Below are 18,769 nucleotides of genomic sequence, written 5' to 3' on the forward strand. Positions count from 1 at the left end.
GATAAAAGATAGAGAGCTAGCCGACTGGCTTTTTACTTCAAGAGTACATGGGTGCAATTCAAGGGAGTTTCGAAGGGAAGGTGACGGATGAGGTTGCTACATGGGAGAGAGAGGATTGCTAACTTACAGAGAGTGTCAGCTGCCTCGTTGAGAATATGATTGCCTCGCGCACTTTGCCACCAAGAATTGATTGGCCAAGCATGACAAGAATGCTAGCAGCTTAACATCGTAAGACATTGAACTAACATTGATCATTTGCCTCAAAATTTCCTCCCCTTTTACAAATATGAAGAAAGAAAAAAATCAGGATAGAAGTCTTTAGACCGTTCACACTAGTTCAAGAAAGTAGATCGTTAAGGTAACCTGATTTTATTCTGAACATGAATATGCAACCTAAAATTTTTTTTCCTCTACTTCCCATCAGTAGGGGCCGTTAGGGGTCCTCGTTAGCTTTTACTAATAATTTTGGAAGTCAAGGCTCTTCTCCCCTCTATAATATGGTTAGCTTTGGTGCTTGTAGTGCTCTACTTGTAAATAAGGAGGGGAGGGACTTTTCTTACTTGCTTCGGGTGGTTTATCTCTTCACGAGTCATGGACTTTCCTACCAGGATGCCGCCAAATTTGATGACATATTAAGGGAAGCCGTCGGTCGGACAGAGACATAACTTGTTCAAATATATACATATATATAATTAATGGTCAGATGTTGGCGTAGGTTGGAAGGAGAATAGATATATTATCCATTTGTCCCCAAAAGTAAAATTCATTACTCATTCAGACTGCCAAGAAAGATGGAAGAAGAAGAGAGCGAAGGAATTATTTATTTATCTTCGATGCCAGAAGGAGTCGTGGCTAACATCTTGTCGCTGACGACTCCATCGGATGCCTGCAGATCGTCGGCGGTTTCGGGGACTTTCCATGCGGCGGCGCAGTCGGACATCTTATGGAACAACTTCCTGCCCATCGATTGGGAATCTTTGGTTTCTCGGAGGAAAACCAGTGACCTGAATTTTGATCCAATTTCCAGTTCGAAAAAGGAGATCTTTTTCTCCCTCTGCGACTGCCCACTGCTGATTGATGACGGCAACAAGGTAACCTTTCTGATTCCCCTAATTTTTCTAATTTGCTATCCATCTCCTACTCCTCCGCCTGTGCCCATCGTCGGATCAGAAGTTCTTTCCTTCTCAGGCGTTCTTCTCGAATACCTTCGCCAACAAAATTATTTCCAAAGTTCGTTATTCATCGGTGAAAAGTTGAAGCTTATAGATTTGGTTCTTTCCTGCTTAATCTAATCAAATTATGAAAATAGCCCACCAAACAAGTATTAAATATGTTTTGTTAATAAGATGCTTGTTTAATCAGATAAAAATGTCTTCTGTTGTTAGGATCCCACATATATACTGTTCCTGTATGTACAAATATGAATCCGTAGAGAAGTATGATCTGAGATTTATACATACTATGCTTGAGCTACTAGGTTATTTTAACGTTTAAACTTCAACAAAAGCTATCGAAATTATGAAATTTCTTGTATTCGAGTCAATATGTGAAGGGCAAGAAACTTTTGGTATCTTCCCTTGGTAAAGTTTCAAGGTATGGATTATTTGATTGTATAAATTGGTTCGTAAGTACATCTTTATAAGCTGAGTGGGTTCAATGGATGGCGTTTGGCAGAGCTTTTCATTGGACAAATGGAGTGGTAAAAAGTGCATAATGCTTGGAGCAAGGGACCTGAAGATTATTTGGACCGACACCCCTGACTATTGGACTTGGATATCACATCCTGAGTCGAGGTTTAACTCTCAAATCCCCTCAACTTGTTTCTTTTCCTTCTGCTTCTAATATTTACTTTGTCCTTTTAATGTGGGTGTGAGAATCAGGTTCGGGGAGGTGGCTGTTCTCCTCCAGGCGTGGTGGGTTGAGTTACGTGGAAAGATAAGCTGCAAAATGTTGTCTGCTGCAACGACTTATGCAGCTTACTTCGTGTTTAAAATGAATGAACGATATTATGGGTTCGATATAGTTCCTGCTGATGCCAAGGTGGGAATCGTTGGTGGTGAATGCTGCACCATTAGTGTGGGTTTGGACCCTTATTTAGACAACTCTCAACGTAAGCGCCAACGTTTAGTATGGATGGGAAGCAATGCGCCTGGACATCGCCAACGTTTACGATGGATGGGAAGCAAAACCCATACGCCTGGAATTAACATGTCACGGATGGCGCTGCCAAAGGAAAGACATGACGGTTGGTTTGAAATCGAGATGGGAGAGTTTCATAACAATGGTGGAGATGATGAAGTTGAGATGGTTCTGAAGGAGGTTAATTGCAATTATTCCAAGTGTGGCCTCATCGTTCAAGGGATAGAGATAAGGCCTAAAAATTCAGTTCTGCATAGATGATAGATCACAGATGGAGTGTTGTGAACTTCGGTAATGCAATAAATATGGGACCACGGAAAACTTTGCTTTGTATATGGACATAGGACAGGTAAGTAAACAGCTATAGTACATTTCAACCTAAATGTTACTATTTTCATATCTCACCTTGAAAGTCAAGATTTGAATATTTGATAATACCCTGTTCTCACTATTCTTTTGAGATGACAACTAATAAGAAAAGTTTCAAGCTAAGTCAAAATTCATAAGACATTTCAATCAATCAGGCTTGCAACATGAGCTACTACTGCACTAACTACATTAAAAGATTACTAATAGAGCCACCAAAAACGCCCAACAGAATAGTGGTATTGCCGTCTTTCATGAATGACAGGATTTCAAGCTTTCGGCGGACTCGCTGATAAACTCATCCAATCTGCTACGGAGTTTGATGAGTAATTGGCTGCAGATATCTGGTTTTGTGCAGGGCCCGCACATAAGGTATATGACATTGCCCAATGGCCTCATATAAATCCCATCTTCCCGAAGCTTTAATAGAAGAGATCTTGAATACTGGGATGCATACCTGTTCAAAACCAATCAACTTAAGATATCAACCTCTATTCACTCACTGACCCACATATCGTAACTCCTAGTGAAATAGGAAATTTGTTTGGGACGGCTATAAATGGCATAAGGTTGGAACGAGCGTATAACAAGAATGATTGGAATTCCTTGGGGGATTTTTTATGGGTGCTGAACTAAAGTGCGACCAGACTTAACATAAATGTAGCCACTGAAAAGGAATATCCCTTGTCGATCTCTTCACGAAGGGTTAGCCAGCAAACAGAATATCAGGTTGAATTTTCTTATTCTTTGATGTACCCTTCGGATTCAAAGATCCAAATATAACGCATGGCACTATTATTTGGAAGACAGATGCATAGCAGGGGGCATCTATTGCAATAAGACAGATAACAATGCTAAAAGAAAAACTTAAGTAGATGAGGAGGCTCGAACATACCCGGCATCAGGGCCATCTGCTTTAAGTTCTAGAGCAAAGAGTGTTCCCAATGCGACTACTCTCTTCACCGCAGGATGTGATGAGATCAAGTGAACCAAATTTTCATCCCATAACTGTAAGCGTTAAAGAACAAATGAATCAAGAAAGCAAAAGAATCTTGGCAAGACCTTCGAAGTATAACATGACCTTGTATTGAGTCAACTGAGAACAAAATAAAAATATGATTGCACTTGCCTCCCTGAGCGATTTCCCTTCAGAATTGATATTCTGGTTCGTCTGAGGATTTTTAAACCATTTAATGGACTTAGCAGCAGCCGTGCAGCCCAAAGCATGAGCAGAATACGAGTGTCCGTGCAAAAGGGCCTCAAGCTATAAAATGAAGATGAAAAAGGGATTTAAACCGATGCGTAGATACCATAAATTGTACGAGCAAGCTTATTTCAGCTATGATTAGAGATTTAAGGGAAGCCACGCAGATCATAATGGAATCATACACATCAACCACATTCAGAAGTCTGCAGATAAATTTTGATCGAGCACTACTAGAACTAATTGAAAATTCATAAGAATGCTGCCTTGGGAAAAGTTCAAATTATAAAAATAAACTGGCATAAGATGATGTTCGTATCATAGACAGAAACGATAACAAAGAGACATTGTTGATAATAATCGCACCCCCGGCAGTAATTACCTTAGAGTCACCAATAAAGGATTCAAATACAGAGTTTGAAGCTAAAGTAGCAGATAACGGAATAATTCCACCAGTCATCAGCTTTGCGAAGCAGGCTATATCAGGTGCACAATGAAGCAGCTCTGCAGCAGTCTATAAGGAACCAATAGTTTGAATTACACTTTCAATGTTATTGGTTCCAGCCAGAAAATGAAATTTTAATAAGATGAATGGCTACGTACCTCACAACCCAAGCGCCAAAAACCAGTAAAAACCTCATCAAAGATGACAGGAATCTTTTGCTTTTTGCATTCTTTCACAAGTACTCGTTGGAAGAGAGGATCCACCATATGCATTCCTCCAGCACCTTGTATTACTATATAACAATTCCCAGGATATATGATAAAACAATTAGTAAAGGAAACGGCAGTTGTTGTTAGTTAAGCTACTCACCTGTACATAACCAGAGTCATAAACACTCCGGCGATAAAAATCCTGGAACACCAATGCTGTAATTCCATCGGAGGTACACAGGCTTATTATATATGACATAATATCTTTCCCATCCCACTCACAACCCAGAATCCCAACATGATTGATATTTTTTATCGTGACATTCTCCATCTCATGAATTAGTCTTAAAACCTCATCTGAAAAGGCATTTTCAAAATGAGATAAAGGAATTGATTTATAATGGTAATACATGAGTTTACCTGGTTCCATAATTAGTGCTCCAAGTAATGAATTGAACTTCGAAGAATCTGATAATTGTTGAGACAAGTATGCCGAATAGATTCCAGCCAAATCTGAACTGTCCCTCTTCTCATCAAATACCTCGTTACGTGAACAGAAAACTGACAGAAATAACATTATATTAATAATACAAAAAAGGAGATATACTTTAATGGGGAAAACTATATTCACTTACAAACACTCTCAGGCATCATGTTCTCTGGCTGCAATCCATCTGGCAATGAAAGATACCATTTACCTCCGTGCATGTAGACTGTAGGAGGATCCAAAAAAACACCTCTTCCAGAATACCTGTTGTGATTATGCAAAAAGTGATATTAACATGTTCCCAAGGACCTTCAGTATTAACCTCTTTCGTGCATTAACTAAAATATTTTGTTAACAGATGAAAGTCCAAGGAATGGGCTAAACAAACTATCGGTTTTCTGTCTGTTAACTAAAATCTTCTTGTGTTAACAGATGCAGCAGTCTATAAGGAACCGTAATTCTGAATACAAAAATCTATACCATGGTTGCTGCAGGAAGCCTGTATAACATGAGGGTGCCTGGGCTTCCATAGCTCCTAATGTATCACCATGATATGATCCATTGAGAGCCAAGACCTGGAATAGTAAATCTTTATAATGTCACCGACAAAAGTTCTTTCAAAAAACTTGCACCATAATTTTGTGCGTGATTATAATTCAGTGTCAGTCAAACTAACATGTGGAACAAACTAATGAATTTCTGTAGTCAGACCATGGGTAGCCAGCCAAGTACTACCTAGATATTTTGCATTCTCTGCTAAAGTGAAGATATAATTAGATAGGAAAGGGTGCTTATTGCAATAATAAACCACTGACGACACGTCTGTTAGATTGTACTACTCTATGTCCTTGAGTTTGGAAGAGAGTTTTCTGTACTCCTAATCATGATGAACAATACAGAGAATCCCATAAACTTCTCTAGCATAGATTTATTGCAACCACCTTACCATAAGCTCAGGACGCGGTGCTTCCGCATTGCATTCTTGAGCATCATGGATTCCATGGTCAAAAGAAAACTTCCGAAAGGCCATCTTTAGTGCAATTTCAATAGCGGTAGATCCATTATCTGAGAAATACACCCTAGAAGCCCAACCTGCAAAAAATGGAGTCTTGATGTACAATGAAGGTGTATAAACTAGTCGAAACAATTAGAAAATAAAATGAAGGAAAGGGCTAACACATCCCTCCTCTGGAACTATAGGTTAGCATAACTTGCACAATACTTCCAGATTACAAAATCCTCGAATCACTTATTCAGTTAATAATGATTCATCGTTCAATTATTCTCGCTTCCATTTTATTTTATCAGTGTAGTTAAGACACTTACAACGAAACCGAAAGTGAAAAGGCAAATGGGTTGACATTTCACATAACAATTACTAATCTGGTGTCTAGTACAACTGTACAACAAATAGATTAACTTCTTAGCTAGAAAATTCATAGGCGTGAATACCTTTTTCTGGAATCAAAGATAATTCAGATAAGAAAATTCAAACCTCTCAAAGCCACTCATAACAATTTGTACGTGCCGATGGAAATTATAAAATAAATATCTTAAGTTTTAAGCATTATTTATCCGCAATATACATAATAATCTAACAAAAACAAACGGATCTAAGCAGAGAGAAAATATGGAGGAAGAACCAATTAAAAAAAAAGATAGGATGGAAGAAATAACCCTTCTCTCTCATTCAACAACCACTATCATTATTCTTTCTTCCAACCTACTTTCTTATTTGTATCCGCTGACTATCAATAACATTTAAGGTAACTAAAGATGTCCATTTACAAGTACAGTTGCAGTCAAGGACTTCTTATTCGAGCGTAGGATCATTAAGTTTATCTTGGAAGAGGTGATCGTGAAATATATGAACTGGACAAATAATTAACCATATGTGAACTCCATGGCAAACTATTTCAATTATGGGTATCTGATTTATAACTGAATCAAATTTTACGCTGCAGAGTAGTATGGTAATTGGGAGTCAGAAAAATCTAACATATAAGTGATCAATATGGAACGTGCCTAAATTTGCGAAGAATTAATAAATACATGACCTGACGATATGGAAAAATAGGTTAAAACAGTAAGGTAATAACCTTTTCCAACACCATCAAGTAAAAGCTCTGCACATTCCAAAGCTGGTTCATACACATTCTCTGGAAACATTACGTGCCCGAATCTTGCAGTAGCATAACCCATATCACTTGCTAGCTCAGTCTGAGAACACCTAAACAGAAGGTGCGTTAAAGCAAAAACATGGGGGGTATGCTTGCTATTACAATGAAATATAAGAATTCCACAGCTATATACATAGATATATCATAAGAGCAAAAAGGAGCACTATAGTTTATCATTTCAAGATTATGATCAAAGAAATGAAAAAGGGCAAGTAGTATAACAAAAAAGCCCTGATGACATTATGAATCTACAACAAAGATTACTAGTAAGAAGTAAAATGATTATTTAACTTTCTGCTAGTAAGAATGAGTCTAAGGTACTAAAACCTGAGTTTTCTAACAATCAAATGTTATAAGCAATTGTCACATAACATCATTCTTTAGTTGCCTCCAAATTCTTCCTGATTCACTCTAGTTAGAACCGCGATTCCTTGGACATGCAAACTAGATAGTGATTAACATATACCCTTAATACACATCCATGTTTGCAGTTGTGAAATGATAAGGGAAGGTACAAGGACACTGGAATTACGGTATTTGTTCTTCACCTTTTTATTTTTTAAAATTGAGAGAATAGCCAAAACTTCAAACTAAATGAAACCAATAACACTAACTGCAACAACTTAAATGCATAGAGAAATAAAAGAAACAACGATCAAGAATTGACCTGTAAGGCAGCATCAGGGCCTTGTGTCCACCAACTGGCACAGGCATCAAATTGTTGAGTCATAAATTCACTGCCCTGATCCTATATAGAACATGCAGTGCAAACATAATATGTTACTATAATTTTGTACGCTACGTGCAAATCAAATATGAAAAATCATACAAAATCAAGGTAGTGTCAGTTTCAAAGGCAGCATATTAAAATAATTGATATACGTGAAGTCAAAAGATCAAAATTAGTATTCAACACAGATCTATTAGACAAATTCTACTCCTAACTGATGTTACAATTTCTTCACATTGTGGAAAATATTTGAATAAATAAAGACTTGCATGCTTGGATATAATGTTTATTGAATAAATTTTATCAAACTAATATTAAATTTTTGAAAATAAAAATGCAGACATCCACGAATGTTTACCCATATGCACGGAGACTCCAACTGTATAAGACTATAAGCAGAAAACATATGTAACTATATGTAAATATATCATTCAGTAACAGCAATTCTGAGTTGCACCTTGAAAACAGTGAAGTTCTCACCACAGCGAGAATCAATTACTGTAACAGCTTCATCTGCCACAAGTTTATGCTGGGTGAATGGCCACCAAAAGACATTCATTGCCTTTTTAGGCATTTCTCGCAAGTTATTAATTTTTTTTGAATGAGCTGATAACAATATTTCCTTCAGAGAATCAAATACGTTCCGAGAGGTATCGAACCAATCCATCAGGTCGTCTGTTATATCAGCTGGAATGGGAGGTAGCACAAGAACTGGCACCCTAAAAGGAAAAAGCAAATGAACATGCCTCAAAGCTGAAATATGAATTGAAAAGTCGTCGGGGGGAATGAAATAACATAATGTCACACTAGCGGCCACTTTATCCACCTTCCTTTGACAATTTCTAGCACTTACACTTCTGCAACTATTTTTTTTTAATACAGTTATTCCTATTAAGAAACACCAATGCCATAGAATAGCACGTCGCCTGCCACGACCATGCGTGTGTACTTCCCTCGTACGAAGTAAAATAAAAAATACTGCAATTTACCTATTTCGAAGATGAGAGCTTAACGGCACTTCATTAGCAAGCCCATTATCAGCAAAGATGATGGCAGCAACATCGTAACCTCGAAGTTTCAAAGTCTCATACGCTGAAATTGTTCCAGAAATACCACCCAGCTGACCATCACCAACAAGAAGGCAGGGCAAACGAAAAGGCCTGATAGAATGAAATAGAAATCTGAAATTCAGGATTCAAGTAAACTTAGCCGCTAAGACCTATGATTCATACTAGTTTATACCTATGATTCATACTAGTTTATGTGTTAAAGTTTGTAATAGCTGCATTTGTATTTCTTATTCATTAATCTTGTCTGTATATACTTAAGGGATGTATCATCTTTAGGATAGAGTTTATTCGATATTAATATAACTCTTTCTCCTTCATTTACACTTGTTATGGTATCAGAGCAAAATTTCATCGTGTTAAATACGATCATTCTCTGAAGGAAAATGATCAGGTATGTCAACTGATTAATTTTTAACCATGATTGCCTACTCACTAAAAGTTCCTCTATGAATTTCAAATAAACAAAATATAAAGAACAAAAAAACAAATCCACTTAACATTCTCAATTCTAGCCGGAAAATTTAATTGAAATCTCCTGCCGCCAAAAGGGGTAAGAGGATGAAGAAAAAACAGAATATTCATTATCACAACAGGGTGTACCCACAAGGCGAGCGACAGAGAGGTCCAGCTCTTGTAAACAAACACGTTAAGAGAAACTGTTCATTTCAAAAGAATTATTGAACAACTGGAGTAGATCCAGAATCCAACCGAGACGAATTCAGCTTAGTTGAATATTTGGCAATTACAATAGCGCTTAGAACTGAAATTTTACTCGTGGGAAATTTTACTCGTGGCATTTTCCATTTCTGCAATCGGTGAAATTCTTCCTATGCTATGCTCCGTCCTTAATTTAAAAATAAAAGCAGGGCAGTGAAGTACTAGTAGAATAATCAATACTACGTGGAACAATAATAGAATCTTGAAGGCACCTGTATAAGTCACATTGAAGGGACCCAGAAGGGCCTGGACTAGCAACCCCACCGGCTGTCTCGACGAGACACATGGCTCTGGTTTTTGCATCATCACTCTCGCCACTCGCTTCCAATCCAGTAGTCAAGCAACTCTGCAGCGACTGTAGCACAACGGCGTCGTCCACCGGCCCGCTTTCCCTTTCAGCTGCCAAATGCGGAGACACTGCCTCTTTCCATGCGTACATGGTCTTACAGATTAGTCTCGAACCTATACCCGACTGTCCCACCAATAGCTGATCTTCATACCGACCCAGGTCACACATTGCCAATTCGTTACCATTGACAATTCCGCAACCGGAAACGGAGTTAAGTACGGGGAGAGAGGCCTTGAGAACGTGGTCGGAGGCCAGAAGGGAGAGGTGGGCTTGGCGGCGTTGAAATAAGGAGGATATCTTCTGGAAGACGAAACGGGAATCGGAATCGGAAGGGAAGCCGGTTTGTATGGGCTTGAGGTAGAGGAACTGGGAGGGAGAATCGGAGAGGAGAAAGGAGGAAGCGAGGCCGGCGGAAACTAAGGATTTACCAACGGAAGTGTTGGAGCCCCAAACAATGTAAGTGGGATGGGAGAGAGGGAGGTGGGGAGCAGGCGGAGGAGTGACGGCAGTGGATAGGAATTTGATAAATGGTCGGCGAAAGTGTTGGCAGCTGCGGCGGAGGCGAAGCATGATGGTGGTGGGGAGACGTGAAACAGAACAAGGGTAGAATGGATAATTTGGGTTTTGCAGCTGCAGGTGGGTTTAAGAGTTTGAAGCAGTGGAGGGAAAGAGATGGGACCAGGGAGGTGAAAGTAGGTTAGCCATAAACAGAAAGAAGCAGAGAAATTGGACTATGAATATGCTGCACCAGTGGCCACTGGCCAGTCCCACAGCCTCTAATCTCCTATTGGTTCAGTGCCATTCTTTTGGGTAGGTTAGATCTCAAAGTTGAAGAGTTGAAGAGGTAAAGGCACGCACGTAGAAGAGTGAATGTGACTTTTGGCTCTTACAAATGATATTAAAGTCAGAACGGTATGTCAATAAGGATGCTAACTCCTAAGAGAGGTGGATTGTGAGATCTCACACCAATTAGAAAGTTTAATAAAGCATTCATTGTAAAAATGTGTGGAAATCTCTCTCTAACATGAGCATTTTAAAAATTATGATATTAACGACTATAAGTAACGGGCTAAAACGAACAACATTATTTATTAACAGCAAGCTTGGACTTTTACAAGATTTACGTAGCAAATGCCACCTTTCAAAAATATGATGATAGGATAAGAATGATCTTCGTTGACACCTTCCAAAAGTCGAAATAATCTTTGTTGATACCTTTAAAGCAACCATGAACAACTAACATTATAATTAAACAAATATGAGACATAGAATTATATTGTTTGTAGACAAGAGGTAAACTCAATGAACGATGAAATGCGAATGATTAACATAGAAAACCAAAACAAGAACATTATCATTCCAACCACTCCGAATGCATGCATATTCCTTGGTCCTTTTTCCAAGCCATTTGACTTTGGGTTTTAGCAATGCATAAAAATACTAATGAATGGCTACCAAATCTTCTTTCTCCAATCGCTACATCCATGGAGTCAAGCTCTGTGACAACAATCCTTCACCTTACCCCTGTCTTCTTCAAGCTATGCTGCTACCTCTAGCATTTAATATTACAGTCAACTGCTTTTAGTAACAACACTACAACTTCTTCCATGTTTTTTTTAGCTTAAATTGATTCATATATATTAAATTTCATTTCATTTCTGTCTTTATATTTTAAATATCCAACTTTAATTTGTTTACTTTCAATAAATTCTAACCATTTGTTTGACTTCATTTTATTATATAACATTAAATTTTCACATAAGAAAACACGGAATCTTTATATAAATAAATTTTGAATTCTTGTTCTTTGACATCTATAACCAAAAGTCAAAGTACGTAGTTGTTAGATGATTATTATTATTATTATTAAAAAGAAAGAAACTTTTGCTAAATATTATTTTTTTATATAAAAGAATTCCTATATAATATATATACCGTGGTAAAAGGATTAACTGGTATATATTTAAATCAACAAATATTGGACTTTTTTTTTTCTTTTATATAAAGTGGTTGGTTTGGTTACCAAATTTTGAAGATAATCAACGCGTAAAGGGTTTGACAATACTTTTTTAGTATAGTTCTAAAGTTATCCAATTACTAATCTTGGTTGCATGCTCGAGTTGACATGTTTGATCAAAGCATCTAAATCAACGTGGGATCTCACATCATTCTCATGCATCCCCTGTGACATGATCACGTTATCTACTCCTACACAAGTGCTTCCAACATACTTTGTCCTCACTCACATGCATCTCGGAATAAGTTCATAGGAGGTCACCTAATATAGAGTTGCTTCAAGTAAAACATGTTTAACCGTGAAGTTCTTATGATTAAACTACAAAAAAGAAAAGTGTATCTTGTTAGCATAAGTAGTGATTTTCAATTCTTTTAAGTGTTTCTTAGTCATCTTATCCTCGAATCACACTTAATTTCTTATCGAACTAATGAACTACTCCTCTTTGTTTGACTTACAATGTTTAGGGATTGATTATCTTTAAATAATTGTAATAACAGCATCTAAACTCATTGAAATCGAGATTATGAATTTTTTTAAGACAAGGCAATCATTTCTTAATCCCCGCTTTGAATAACGCATTACTCCTAGCATTATACCAAACATTGCATAATTATTAGGGAGGGAGAAGGGTTGGTAGGGCAACAAAGAAACTAAACAAAATTTGATTTGTTGTTATGTAGGATGTTTGAACATGGACTTCAAATAAGCTCACCCTAATTAGTCAACTTTAAACAACTTAGAACAATTATAATGCCACCAAATATTCCACATCAAATACTTTATAGTTTCTTGTTCATCTCTATTTCTCACTTTATGTTTTGGTTGAATAAGAAATGATGCATATCCTGATCTTATCTACAAGGATTTGTAAGTGTTGAGATTAGATGGGTCTAATTTGGTGATGAAACCGAAAGGTCCGTGGCATTTGATATAAGATTCTTGGTGTGGGGAGAGACAAGCAGAAGAATGCTGTTATTGCCGCTAAGGATCTCACTCAAATTGAAAACTTGAGTATTAAATATTGAAAGAGCGAGTAGTTTATTGGGAATTTCGTGTTGTTTTGTTGCTTTTCGAGTTGTAATTTCTATGTGGGTGCGGTTCCTTGGAGCATTCATTTCTTAATTCCAAGAGTCATCGACACAAATATTTATCAAATAAATTACAGGCAAAAGAAGGATTGCCCTTCTTTTCCTCTCTAATTCAATCACAGATTGGCATCGACCAAAAATAAAAGATTCATTCATGGGGGTGAAAGAGTTTTTTGAAGGGAACTCCTCATATATAACTCAGATAATGGCCTGGCCATGCATGTTAACAAACCATGTGGCTGACATGCACAGGTGAACAAGTATAAGTTTCCCTTGCTAGCTACTTAATTGGTGAGATTCTACGAACCAAACATTTCTCGTAAGAGTATGAAAATCTTTCCCTAACATACGTGTTTTAAAACTTTGAAGGGAAGCCTAGAAGGGAAAATTCAAATAGAACAATATTTGGTAGCAGTGGGTTTGGACTTATTACAAATGGTATTAGAGCTAGACACTAGATGATGTGCTAGCAAGGACGCTAACCCTCAAGGTGGTGGATTATGAGATCTCACATTGGTTTGAGAGAAGAACGAAACATTTTTTTTATAAAGGTGTAGAAACCTCTTCCTAGTAAATGCATTTTAAAACTATGAAGTTGACGACGATACGTAACGAGCCAAAACGGAGAACATTTACTAGTAGTGGGTTTTGAATGTTACGTAATCAATTCCCATGTACGACGTTGAAGATGAGAGAAGAACATTGTTTTAAAATATATGGTGAATTGTCCACTCCAAGAATTTCATTCCAAATTATGCAACTTCATAATATATGATGAACATTTTTGTTTTTGCAGGAGAATGGCGACAAAGGGACAGGATGGAGGAGGTTCTATAACACCTCCCCATCACTAAATGAATAGATTTAAAAAAGTTTTAAGGGTAAGTTTTAAATTTGTAGCGTGGCCAGTTGCTTGAATTGTTTAAGATGCAGGACCGAACTAATCCAAAAAGTAAGAGAGATAAGAGTAATTAATGATTCCACAAATGATATGAGGTTAATTTAGGGGGTTGTAAAGGGGGAGAGGTTGAGCGGAGAGAAGACTTTACTTTTTGTACTAAAAAATCATAAATAAAGTAATAGAAAGCAAAGAGATTTCCCCCACTTTTTCAACCTATAAAGCCAGGGTCTTCTTCCTCCATCCTTTCCAAACACAAAAACCCTACACAAGAAGAACCAAAAATGGGTCGAGCTCCATGTTGTGATAAAGCCAGTGTCAAGAAAGGGCCATGGTCACCTGAAGAGGATGCAAAGCTTAAAGCTTATATTGAACAGCATGGAACTGGAGGAAACTGGATTGCTCTTCCTCAAAAGATTGGTATAATATTGTAAAAAGATAACAAACTCTTTTTTTTTTTTTTTTTTGTCTCAACTTCATGTTCTGTTTTTGGATTAAAAATTGAAGGGCTGAAGAGATGTGGAAAGAGTTGCAGATTGAGATGGTTGAATTATTTGAGACCTAATATCAAACATGGAGGATTCTCGGAGGAAGAGGACACCATCATTTGCAACCTGTATATAAGCATTGGCAGCAGGTTTGAGCCCAAATTCCAACCAAAACTTTCAAAATTAGTGTTCATCTTGAGCCATGTTACTAGATCTGAATTGGTGTACTTGTCTTTCTTCCTTGTCCTTGATTCTGTCTTGGTTTTTTCCCTTTGTCAGAGGCTGATTGTCTTGGAATTGTATGGTTGTGTCTTTTTAGGTGGTCTGTAATTGCTGCCCAGCTGCCTGGAAGAACTGATAATGATATAAAAAACTACTGGAACACAAAGCTGAAAAAGAAACTACTTGGAAAACCCAAACAATCCAATACCAATACCAATACCAATACCAATAATGGGATTTCACCTTCATCAACTACCAATGAAGACCCCAAAGAGGGTTTGAGTAACTCAGCCTTGGAAAGGATTCAACTCCATATGCAACTTCAAGGCCTTCACAATCCACTCTCTTTCTACACACACCCTCAGCTATGGCCCAAGCTCCACCCCATGCAGGAAAAGAAGTTTCAATCCCTCCTGCCTCTGAACAATCAAAACCCTAATCATCTTCAACCCACTCAACCACCCAAGGAAGCTGATTTCTTTCACACCAATTCTGTGTCTCTTCCTTATGAGATCCCAAGTTCAGATGAATTAGCATCTGGGGTTCATCAAGTTTCAAACTTTGTGGGAGTGGATGAGTTTCTTAATGACAAGGCGGAGGGTTTCATGTCACAACCTGAACAAGTGCCTGAATTTGATTGCTTTAAAGAAGTGGGTGGTTCTTCTAAGGATGGCTTCATGTGGTGGGCTGCTCAGAATGATCATCATGATATGAGATCCGCATCCTCCTCTAATTCCTGGGATTCTTCTTCTGTTCTTCAATCGGAATTGATGTTTCAAGATTTTGAGTTAGGGTACAATCTTTAGGGGACAATTTTTATGCGTAGGGTTTGGGAGAGAGACAAGGAAGCTGTTCAATTTGTCATGATTATAAGATGGATTTGCTTGCATGTGCCATACTAAGAATCTATGTCGTCAAGCTTTGTATATTAGTGTGAATAATGACGTTTAATCCACATTTTCACCTTGGATATTGCTGGATCAAAATCTTTAGTTCAATTCTCGTATATCTGTCTTTCTTTCTGTATTTCTTATTGTGTCACTCCGTTTTGAACACGTATCAAACACTTGTTAGTACCATAAAGTTGAGCACTTGTCACGATCGCACTCTAGATAGCAGCGAACTGCGGCACTCACTTTCTAACGACAAGTGAACTAAGCCAATTCGTTCTTGTATCGCCTACGGCCAAACGACGTATGCTCGAAGCTCTGCCTCGATTTAAAAAAAAAAGATTTTAGAAAACGAGGGCAAAAAGAGATTTTTGAAAGAGACAGAGTAACAACACAGTAGGGATAACTTTTTAAATTCAAAAGGAGAGAAAAAGAGAACACATTAGATGAATTAAAAACCATTATAAACAAATGAAGCAACAAATTAGGAGAATTGAGAATCAAATTAACACTATGTGTTTGAAAGAGTAAAACATGGAAATTAAAGAAGACAGGAAAGACATGGAGATCCAAAAGATAGGCCTAGAAGTCAAACATGATATGCTTATTAGTGGGTTTGGTGGAATTGTTGCTAGAACTTGGAGCCTTGTTAAACTTCACTTGAGTTTGAACCTCATTGAAAATTCCTTGAACTGCATTATCCACTTTGAAACTAGACTTATAAGTAACCTCTTCTTTGGAACTCAAACGTCCGGTGTTGTTGTCCACAAATTCCTTGACCTTATGCCTCTTGGAGACCTGTACAGTTAAACCACCAGGAAGTTCATTTTTGTAGACCGTGGTTGTAGTTTTCTCCGCCCCATGTCGATTGGTGGAGGCTCTTTTGGCGCCGGGCTTGCCCAACTTGGGTTTGTTGCAACTCAAAGGAACTTCCAGTTCCGTCATCTCATAGTAATGAACCGCTCGTTTTCCTCCCATAGCTGAAACAACAATGATGATGATGAGAGAAGAATAGAGATGGGTTTGGTGGGATTTATATGGGTAAAGAAGGGGAAACCTTTGATCTCCCTAGAAACGGTGTCAAGGCTTTGAATAAATTTGATATAGTTGGAGCAATTTTAGGATAATGGGCAGCAGTTATTAAGCAAACAGTTATTAAGCAGTTAAATAAATTTTTAAGAAATGGTTAGTATGTTGGCTATTCATCTCCTTTCCCAATCAATGCAATGAACCTCCATGTGAAATTTGGAACCTTCGCGATCTTTACAATTTAGAGTAAATGGGCATTAAATGCATGGAAGCACAAGAAACGTAACTCATTTTGCAGGAGGTATAAGCCTGGGCCCAATTTGTATTGATACATATATATTGTTTGAATGGGCTAAGATTGTTACATTATACTTCAAATTGTTAGTTTACGGACAATGATTGATAGGATTAAAGTGACTGAAAACTTCAACTAAAATCGTTGTATTCACATAATTTATACTCTATTGTTGCTTGTTCTTTAAACTTTAAGATCGTGACACATTTAGCTATTAGATAATCAATTCTAAAAACTGAGGGAATATCATGCAAAAATTTATTAACCTTCCATTGTATTTAAAAAAGTGTATTTAGCCCTTATTTGGCTTAAACTTTAAACCAATCATATGCACAATAACATGGCTGTATATTTGACCTATCACACATTCAGTATTTTTTTTTTAAAGAAATGATATAATAAATAGTATTTATGAGGCCCAAATAAATGTTTGTGAGTTGGCAGAGAGGGGCATAAGTTTGTGAACAATGACGTATGAGATGGAGCTTACTAATTTTAAAACCGGAAAATTTATTGGAAGACTTTCGGGGTAGATGCGGCCTCTGATTTTAATATTAATGCTCAAATGATTGAAAAAGAACACACAGTTTTGTTTCAATAATCCTGTTTTGATGCCCTCCCTCCCTTGCCTTTTACACACTATCATGTTCTTTCTTTATGTTCATTCAATCATACACCCTTTAGTTACTTTCTTTCTTTATGTTCGTCCAGAGGATGCATCACAAAAAGAAAAAAGGTTACAAATTTTTAAAGTTTTGATGTAATGAAACGAAATGATCTTTAGCTTCAATTTTTAAGAGGGCCAATAATTTGGAGTTGAACGATATTCTTTATATGAATAATAATTTATGTGTAATAGCAAAAAAGAAAGTGGTAATCATTATCGAACATGGGTGCCACCCCATAAGTCTTCTTTATCCAACCACTCGATTTCGTAGCCATTCCTTTATAAATATCATCACTTTCTTCAGACCAAGGAATACCCTCCAAAATTAAAGGCTGCCCAATACAAAATCAAGCTCCATTGAAAAAATGCAAGCATATCTTCTCATACCCATCGCCATTTTCATCCTCCTGAGCTCAACCGGCCACGCCACTGCAGCTCTGGTGAAGTCCGACAAAGCCCTGCAGAAGCAATTCCTCGGCCCTCACAATGCGGCTAGATACGCCCTCCGGTTGGCTCCATTAGTTTGGGACACCAAATTGGCTCGCTACGCACAGTCATACGCCAACAAGCGGCGGGGGGATTGCGCTCTCCGACACTCCAACGGGCCGTACGGTGAAAACATTTTCTGGGGGAGTGGCAATGCGTGGTCTCCGGCACAGGCCGTGGCTGATTGGGTGTCGGAGCGGAAATGGTACAGCTATTGGTCAAATTCTTGCGTGGAAGGTGAACTGTGCGGCCATTATACGCAAATAGTGTGGCGGTCCACTCGGCGGATTGGGTGCGCTAGAGTCACTTGCAAGCAGGGTAAAGGCGTCTTCATCACTTGCAACTATGATCCTCCTGGTAATTACATTGGGGAGAGACCTTATTAAAATTTACCTCACCTCCCCATTTTGTTGTCATCGGAGTTTGGAGAGTGTATATTTAAATCAAAATTTGTTTGTAAAAGTTTATGTGGTTCTGTGTCTCTGAAATTCACATGTAATTGATTGATTTTATGTGCTGTACCCAATACCTGTATCCCTATAATATATATATATATATTTTTTCATACCCCCTCCAAATAAAGCTTACATTAAATATTTACTCCAAATTTATTTCCTACAACTTGTAGCGGCAACATTAAATAAAGATAGCCATCTTCACTTATCAGAAATTAATTTATAAAACAATTATTATTCTTAGATTCAACAGATTTAAATATGAAAAACGAAGAACAGAGTTGAAATAATGTAGCTATAGATATTCTATTAATTGTAGAAGATCACATGAGTATTGA

General features: G+C 37.6%; 4 protein-coding genes across 4 annotated transcripts; 3 read left to right on the forward strand and 1 right to left on the reverse strand.

Annotated features, from left to right (window-relative positions):
• The first annotated feature begins 40 nt into the window (after nt 1-40).
• On the forward strand, nt 41-18,576 carry LOC111436010 (pathogenesis-related protein PR-1-like). The gene is made up of 2 exons (XM_023073670.1): nt 41-51; nt 17,801-18,576. The coding sequence occupies exon 2, from the start codon at nt 17,856-17,858 to the stop codon at nt 18,360-18,362; it is 507 nt and encodes a 168-aa protein (XP_022929438.1). The 5' UTR covers nt 41-51; nt 17,801-17,855; the 3' UTR covers nt 18,363-18,576.
• Nucleotides 501-2,551, forward strand: LOC111435984 (F-box protein PP2-B10-like). Its single transcript, XM_023073636.1, has 3 exons — nt 501-1,091; nt 1,675-1,793; nt 1,881-2,551. The coding sequence occupies exons 1-3, from the start codon at nt 792-794 to the stop codon at nt 2,398-2,400; spliced, it is 939 nt and encodes a 312-aa protein (XP_022929404.1). The 5' UTR covers nt 501-791; the 3' UTR covers nt 2,401-2,551.
• Nucleotides 2,490-10,598, reverse strand: LOC111435969 (bifunctional dethiobiotin synthetase/7,8-diamino-pelargonic acid aminotransferase, mitochondrial). Its single transcript, XM_023073612.1, has 14 exons — nt 9,760-10,598; nt 8,750-8,920; nt 8,218-8,479; nt 7,698-7,778; nt 6,950-7,070; nt 5,797-5,942; nt 5,331-5,425; nt 4,999-5,114; nt 4,784-4,924; nt 4,313-4,446; nt 4,092-4,223; nt 3,635-3,769; nt 3,401-3,513; nt 2,490-2,962 (listed from the first exon to the last, which is right to left on the reverse strand). Exons 1-14 carry the CDS (start codon nt 10,464-10,466, stop codon nt 2,758-2,760), a joined length of 2,559 nt encoding a protein of 852 aa, XP_022929380.1. The 5' UTR covers nt 10,467-10,598; the 3' UTR covers nt 2,490-2,757.
• LOC111435974 (transcription factor MYB36-like) lies at nt 14,173-15,567 on the forward strand. Its single transcript, XM_023073625.1, has 3 exons — nt 14,173-14,319; nt 14,407-14,536; nt 14,707-15,567. The coding sequence occupies exons 1-3, from the start codon at nt 14,184-14,186 to the stop codon at nt 15,413-15,415; spliced, it is 975 nt and encodes a 324-aa protein (XP_022929393.1). The 5' UTR covers nt 14,173-14,183; the 3' UTR covers nt 15,416-15,567.
• Nucleotides 18,577-18,769: the final 193 nt, after the last annotated feature.

This window comes from Cucurbita moschata, unplaced genomic scaffold (genome assembly GCF_002738365.1).
Source record: "Cucurbita moschata cultivar Rifu unplaced genomic scaffold, Cmos_1.0 Cmo_Scf00003, whole genome shotgun sequence".
Taxonomy (NCBI): Eukaryota; Viridiplantae; Streptophyta; class Magnoliopsida; order Cucurbitales; family Cucurbitaceae; genus Cucurbita; species Cucurbita moschata.